The sequence below is a fragment of the Athene noctua genome, chromosome 1 (genome assembly GCF_965140245.1).
Source record: "Athene noctua chromosome 1, bAthNoc1.hap1.1, whole genome shotgun sequence".
Taxonomy (NCBI): domain Eukaryota; kingdom Metazoa; phylum Chordata; class Aves; order Strigiformes; family Strigidae; genus Athene; species Athene noctua.
The window spans coordinates 192,639,670-192,647,788 of NC_134037.1; the positions used below are offsets into that span (position 1 = coordinate 192,639,670).

Consider the following 8,119-nt stretch of genomic DNA (forward strand, 5'->3'; position numbering starts at 1 on the left):
TGATTGTTATCATTAACAGTTTGACAAAACAAAACACAGATAAAAAGATAAAGTTCTCACAAAGAATGTAAGTATTTCATGCCATAGGAGGACATTTTAGTCACATCATTCTGCTACAGTCATAATAACTTCTAAGTGCACAGGGAAGTTAGCACAAGTCAGTCACACTTACATTGTACACGCTGTCATCTTGTGCTCTCTTGTATTGAGGAAACAGACCATCTGCATACCGAGAAGCCACAAGTTTCCCCAAGGTGGTCACATAATCTACAGTGAAGGTTACAAAAGATCAAGTTGCTAATCATAAGGATTACTTCAAACAGATATTTTTCAGCATACCATCCATGTATAAGACACATGCATCTGTATTGAACTCTTGACGTTAAGAAACTTGAGAGAAATTCTAATTATGTTTTTGTTTTACGATTTTTTCTGGCTATGTCTATGATGGGGCCCTGAGGGCACCAACAGGCCTTGATGACACTGATCAGCCTCACCTGGGGTTTCCACTCACAGGGCACTCGGGCCTGGGCACCCAGTCTTTGCTTTAGGTGTGTTGTAGGTGTACCTGTCTCAAGTTCTGCTAGTGGACATCTCTCCTGGATAGATCTCCCAGCCCTATATCATAGCCACATCTCCAGCTCTGTCTCTTGGATGTGGCTCTAAGATCTGTGTTGTGGCCTTGTCTCTGGCTCCATCTCCTGTTGCTCCTGGCTGTGCTCCCTGGCTGGACCCTGGACATGGTTCATCAACTCACCCTGTCTGGAACTGTCTGTGACACTGTTAGCAGCACCCTGTGGTGCTTAGATGCTTCAGAGCTGCATCCTGGTCAGTGAGGGCACTGCCCAGGCTGTGGTCCCATTTGGCTCCTGGCTCATTTACCTGCCTTGAAGCAGCCCTGTTCTTGCTACTCCCTGCCAGTTTAGTCTGAACAGGGGAAAAAAAACACATTCAATTGTTCATAGGCCAAAAAGCTACAGGGGACTTTAGTAAAAGAAAGGTTTAGGCAATTAAACTTCTGTATTATCCATTTACCTCACAACAGGACTTGCAAATATTTGTCCATCAAACAAAATACAAAATCTGGTACAGATAATGCTGTCCTCTTACACAACTAAACAGGTGCAGAAGTGGGTGCAACTCAGGAAAAGGTTGCACTCTGCTCTTTCAGTAGCTAGAAATCTTCTACAGGATCTCCACTGATAGGAAAACACCAGGGGTGGGAATATTTAACGTCACAAAGCAGCTATTCTGTACAGCATGCTGTCCTGCTAAACTAGTACATTCTGCTCCTAACATTACACTGTAACAACATTAACCCTGCTTAACTGCTTCTTCTTCATCTACAGCATACAGGATTGCAGGATCTGCACCGTTGATCTTTGAATGCCCCATGGACACAAGCCAGCCAAAATCTTAAATTATGCAACCAAGAACAATCGCAATACATTACAATTCCTACTTCTCAGGAGGCAAGCTGTTCAAAGAAAAGAATATCTTACCATGCTCTGCAAAGCGCTATTATGGCAGTGATTAATAATTATTAGCAAACTCTTCCCCTCCAGCTGTCAGATAACTGCAAAGGAACATTTTTCTACAGCCTGACTTTGCACGAAAAGCAGCCTGAATTCTAATCAAATTTAACAGCTTCCTTAAAGCTGGATCCCTGGAAATAATATACTATTCCCAAACAGGTTAGCTAGCCTTGATGGTCAGCTAGTAGATCACAGATTATGGCTGGCATACATTACATTTGCCATCTTAAAATGGACAAGAGATCTTATGGTGTGTTATTTTCAGGAAAACAACTAACAGCCTCAGCAGCATGAGTTATTTGCTAGTTTGAGCTAAATTGGAGAGATTTGAACTGGGGCCTAGGGTAAAACAATGGTACAGTTGAGTAAGGAAAGCCCTTCTCAGATCAAAAGGAGATGGGGTTCCTCACTTCTCTGCACTGGCAATGTCAGCAACTGTGGATATAGCTTCCCCTTTTTCCATTATTATTAAGATAAGAGACAACATGAAAATATCTGCTGTGTACACTGGGGTGCAAAATGAGTCTGACCCTAGAGACTATTCAAAGTCAGGGGGTTTATTATTATTATTCTATTATTGATTTATTTTGTACCTTTCCTGTGCTGGAATCCAATCTGTGACAAAATCTGGGATAGGGACAATTTGTTTCTTTTGAGCCCGTGAAGCTGAAGCCATTTAGAAGATGAAATGAGGGGTTGTATATCTGTGTCCCACTGACTCACTGACAGTCTCCTTTCCTTCTCTTTTAAAAATTTCTTCTTGTGCGCCTTGTGGGAATCTTCAGGATCTTGTCTGTGCTGTGAATCAAAGGCATCTGTTGCAAAGAGAAATGAGGGACACACATTTATACTTTAACCAAATGATTCAACTGAATTGTCTCCTTTACCTGTAATTCCATGGTACTCTGTACACATATTGCTCATCTCATTTTCTTTTGTTATAGTGAACAAAGTTCTTAATCTGGAAAGCTGCTCTCAGTCCTACCCATCTACCTGTTGTTACGTCTTTTTATTCATCCATGGACATTTACCTTCAACTTATCAAAGAAAATGTGTCTCTTACGGTGAAATCCAAGCCCTGAATCTAAGTCAAATTTGCTAAATGGCAATTCTTCCAGCTCCTAAGGCACCTTTCCTAAGTCTTGGGAATCAGAACTCATAACAGGCATTCAAAGATTGTCATACAGATTAGAAGCATTATGCAATAGAAAAGGATTTCTTAACAACTGTATGTTGAACTCCTACCATAAGCAGTAACAGCACCTGCAGCAGATACTGATTTTATTGCAAGGCTGGTGACACTCCCTCTCCTCACATCATTCACCTCAAGTGTAAATGATGGTTCTGACAGTATCTGCTCCAGGCTGTGATGGATCATGTGCACACACAGGAAATCATGGTCAGGAAGGTCCAGTTTCACTGTAAATTCTACAGAACAACAAACGTATCTCTGCACTGATGTATAGTTGGCTGGGCTAGTTTCATTTGCAACTGGCAGCAGAGACAGCCCAGAGTCTGGAGTGGCTGAGGCAGAAATGGAAGTGATGACAACAGTAATGCTTCTGTTCCTCAGCACAGAGGTTCTAGGAGGACTTTGGTATTTCCTGTTCATTCCCAAAATACTCTGCATGAGCTAAGCTGGCTCTAGTTGACTAAATATCCTTGCTGTATCTAAGTTTACTTTCTGTGAACTTTTGAAATTTCTGTCCATTTTCCCCAGTATTGACATTATCTGGAGTATCCCAGTCCTCCACTGCCCATCTACTGTAAGCTGGCTGTAAATGTAGTGCATTGGATCAAACTGGTCAGAACTCTCTGCTAAGATCAAATACTACAATAACTGACCTAGTTACAAAGATTCATTAGATAGACTGTTCCTCAGTAAAAAATACATAAAGGAAATTAGACTATTATCTTCAGAAATAATCCTTCAGTGTCAGTAGGCTTCTATATGATGCAGACTGGCACCAGCTCTTTCATAGCCGTCAGTCCTATGAGCAGGGGGCTGGGCTGGCACGCCTGTAGAGGCTGGCATTTTACCAGCCCTCCTCCTCCACTCAATACAGAAGCAGCAGTGACAGATGTTAACTCTAGAGAGAGATAGGTGAAGGTTTGCAGCTGTTTGAGCTTTTTATATTCCGTTTATATATTTATTATATTTGAACTATTTATATTCCGTTTCCTCCTCTGAAAATGCAGAAGGGCCAGCACAGCATCCCATATACAGCACAGGTGAGAGTGGCACAGCTTCAGAATGGCTTGTACACAGCTAACAGCATGCACACCACAGTGCTGCAAATTAAACTGGAAGTTATCCAGGAAAACATGGAATCTATGCAAAAAATAGTCCTGAAATACTCACAGTCACTCCAGGCAAGTCTCTTACAGGGATTGCCAGTCATGATAGATCTCTTGATTGGCAGCTCCTCTTTGCTTTCTTCTTAAAATCCTGAGGAATTATTATGTTTAAAAAAAATTAAAATATTGCCATGAACAGGTCAATATGAACTGGAGACCAGCTTCACAGGCCCAGCCAATAATAAACTGCAGAAGGTCGAGATCAAGATTTTCCTCAAGGAAAATAATATTATAAACAAAAAAGGATAGCTACTCCCTATGTCAAGAAAGGCTGAAGTCAGATTCGACAGGGAGCCTCATACTCAGAAATGGGAAAGTGGGAAATTGGTAATATGGTTTCCCATCCTTCCCTCTAAATTATCACAAAAAAGAGCCAGTGTGGAAGTTTTGACACAGATATGCTAGAAAAATGAGTGTGATGTTTTGGCCTGCTGTCAGTCAGTTGTATTATATTCTATTATTGCTTTGCATTATACCTTACCTTTGCTATAATCCAGTTTATGACTAAACCTGGGAGTATCTGAGACAAAATTTTGTGAAGAGATTCATAACTTTGCCTATAAGACTACAAGATGATTCACAAAGAAAAAGAATTATGTCTGTATACATGTACATGTATGTGGTATAAGGCTCAACTGTGAATAAGACACAACATATAAATAGAAAACAAAATGCCAGACAAAGCAAGGTAGAATATACTGGCTGAGTGTATTCCTTTGAGACATGGTGTTTCACCATTTACTTGGTTCTTTTAATAAATAAGACAAATGAATGAGGGATATTTATGAATCACTAGCAGGCCAACTGCTAGCTATTGTCATCAAGCATTTTTTCCTATGGGAAAAGCAAAAAGGGAATAAAATAATAATCCAAAGACTTAGCTTCATCCCTCTTTCTTCATTGCAGAACTGAAAAGGCTATTTATTCCTCTTGTATGGGTTTAAATATCTGTCTGGAAATATATAAACCATTCCAGTCTTTGTCCTGCTCATGCAGAAAGACATGAACAGTGTGAACAGCAGGGAGGACTTCAAAAAACCAGGACTCTGTTCTGCACCCTAACACTCCAGGCATTGTGCAGAAAATGCTCCTCTGTAGCACAACCCCTGACTAACCTGGACTTGGTGTCAGTGCAGTAAAATGAAACCCTTGCCATAGGGGAGCCATGGCAGACGATGCCCATAGCAAAAGGCCATAGTGAGCCACCAGACTTGTGCCATTTCTCTCTCAGGCTGAAGAAATAGTGCCGCAGCACTCTCACGGTAATAGCCGAGACATTTCAAGCAGCAGCCTGCATCAGAGAACAAATCCCAGGTGCCAGATGCCCAGGAGTGTGGCGACAGGTTTTCCCTTGTATTAGCCTCCAGCACCTGGACATGAAATGCTGGCACTGTATGTGAAGGAGCATTTGAAAGGAGACAAAGCAACTTCCAACGGAAACAGTGAGTTTACCTCAAGTCTTGGTAAGGCGAGTTCACCCAGGATAACCTTCAGCCCAAAGTCTGAATCAAAACAGGTTTATTTTCAAAAGGTAAACGGGAGTTCATCTGGGCACCTTTACCCTTCCGCTCTGGCCAGAGCAAACAGTCTGCTAAAACCTTCACCCACCACACGCTTTGGGTTTTAACAGATGTGGCAGGCAGTGTTTGCAGAGGCCATACGACCAGGCTGTCCCTCACACACGGGAACGCCTCGGGAAAGCCCACACCCATCACAGCCCCAGAAGCAGCCCCACGCCACCCGAAGCACCAAACCCCAGTCAAAAGGCGTGCGGAGGGCATGCTGTAGAAACGGGGCAGAGGCTGTCACAGCAAAACCACGGCAGGGCCTGAGCAAGAGCGGGAGCGCGGGACAAGGCCTGACTGGCCACCGGGGGCACCCAGGGTGAGGCACAGCATGTCACTCACCAGCGTTGGCCAGCGATAGCCGCGCTGTGCCCTCGCAGCCACCCTCACAGCCGCCACCTGAGGTAACCGACCGTGTCCCCGGATACACTGCACGGAAACGGGCACGAAAGGGAAGCCGAGGCCTCTGGGGTGAAGGGCTACGGTCGGCGTCACACCCCCGAGCCTGCCTGCGGCCCCGCGCCGCCGCCGCCGCCGCCGCCCTCCCTGAGACGCGGTTGTCGCGGAGACCGCCCGGTTGCTGCAGCAGGGCCGCACCTCACCCCGCGGCCGCCGGGCCTGCGCCCCCCGCAGGGAGGGAGGAGGAAGAGCGAGGGGCAGAGCTGCCCAAGGGCCGCGAAGGGGGTGGGCGAAGGCTTCGACGCGGGGCCGCTGTGCGGGAGCGTAAACGCGGAATAAATTCATTGTCAACAGACGGCACAACAACGACGTGCGTTCATTTCTTCGGGAATCAAAAACACACGAGTCACAGAATCTGTATATACTGGATCCGAGTCTTCTAGTCTTGCTAATTCTTAATTTAGACTTAGCCGTTGACGATATTTATACTAAGAGCAGCCGTGTGTCCTTTGCGTAAGTCAGAGGAACAATACACACCGCGGGGAATTGCCATGCTCCTGGAGGAGCCTAACTAAAACTTATTCCAGCGTAATAAAATATACAAAAAGATGTGCATCATAAACCTCGATATTAAAAAACTCCCGCTGATGTCAGACAGCCAGAAACCCAGGTTTGTATTTGCAGTATTTGGGCTGCAAATTTGTATGCAAAAACTATCCTTACAGAAAGTATTTGTAAGCATAGTTTCTAGCTAGGAAACAGATAGTGCTGAGCTCTGCACTTTCTCTGTTTTGCTTTGGTTTACTACATAATCACAAAGTAATAAAAGATCGGTTGCTTTATAGGATCAGCAGGTCAGTTTTATCTACATGTTGATGTTCAGATGGAAACACACACCTGCAGGCAGGCACAGGGCCATCCTGCGGAACACCAAAGCATTTGCTTCAGCCCTCTGAGGTGGCTTGGTAAACAAAGAAAAGTTGGATAGCAAAGAAAAGTCCCTTATAAGGCATGTGGTTGGGATGGGAGTGTGGCTTTCCGGAGCTCCAGCTTCTTGTACAGTTGGAACCAAGGGTTTAAAGACTAGCCTAGGCATGGAAAATCATTCAGGATTGCACAATTCTTCCCCTGAGGTATAGAAATGGCATTTATTTCTCAGATTATTTCACAGAAACAGTTACCCATCATATCATTAAAAATAGTAGGTACTGAATGATCTCTCTCGAACACCACAACTGCTATAGCACAAGCTTCTTTAGAGACCCATATTAGGGGGGGGGGAGCTTTTAAAATTTGTCTTGTCATGGATTTATAAGTAGATGCCCAGAACTCAAACTAGTCAATCTCCTGATTTGTTTTGCTGCTTCCAGCAACAGAATTTTTTTCTCAAACACCCAAACAGCCTCACTCAGGTAGTTTTTTCTGCACTATGCAGATCAAGTCCATCTATTCTCATGCCTAAATGTCTCTAAATGTAGTAATTAGGAGGTTTTTTTAAAAGTGATTATATGTGCTGTAAATTTCTATGCATAGAGTCTGCCAGAAACCTTCACTCTAGGCTTGGCTATGCTAAAGAAAAAGTGTTGCAAGAAAACATTCCTTATAATTCTTTGAATTACAGGGCTTGTACAACCGCCTGACAAGCCCAGGGGCAAAGGCTGGCAAATGCAAAGCTACTTCTAGCTCCCACAGGCTTTGCCATCAACTGGCTGTGGTCTCTTAGGTAAAGTTCTTAGGAAAATAAAATGCTCTCTGCACATCAAATAAACATTATTCCTTGTTCATGTGGAAGCCCTGTTTTGGCCACTGTCCACCCTGCAACTCATGCAGAAAATGAGGAATGTATTCTCCAGATGCTGCCTGCTGCATGAGGCGAGGCTGAATAATAAAGGAGGCGGGGATCTAAGTAACTGGGAAGTGGGAGTTCACTCCTTGTACAAGGATGATAAAAATAAATCTTGAGCCATTCTGTCATCTGACCTTTAAGCTGAATGATGAAGTGATACTGATGGGTGGAAAGCATGTTATTATGTCATTCATTAGAAAATGTATTGCAATGCAGGCCTGAGATTGCATTAGCAAGCATGACTGTGTCCTGACTCTAGAATATTTAATTTATCAATAAATGTATTTGATCACCTTTTCTTATGGCTAAAAATCAGCATTGTCAGCATTCCTCTATAGTGGCGCTTGCAACATGAAACTGTTGGCTTGGTTTTTATGATGATTCTTTTTCAACCAAAATAAAAACATAACCCACTC

General features: G+C 43.6%; 1 protein-coding gene across 1 annotated transcript in view; it reads right to left on the reverse strand.

Moving 5' to 3' along the window:
* Nucleotides 1-5,880, reverse strand: part of VWA3B (von Willebrand factor A domain containing 3B) — a 64,168-nt gene extending 58,288 nt beyond the window's left edge. Inside the window, 4 exon segments of the mRNA XM_074930246.1 lie at nt 173-267; nt 2,129-2,350; nt 3,898-3,984; nt 5,801-5,880. Of these exon segments, the coding sequence (XP_074786347.1) occupies nt 173-267; nt 2,129-2,350; nt 3,898-3,937 (357 nt within the window). The 5' untranslated portion in view covers nt 3,938-3,984; nt 5,801-5,880.
* Nucleotides 5,881-8,119: the final 2,239 nt, after the last annotated feature.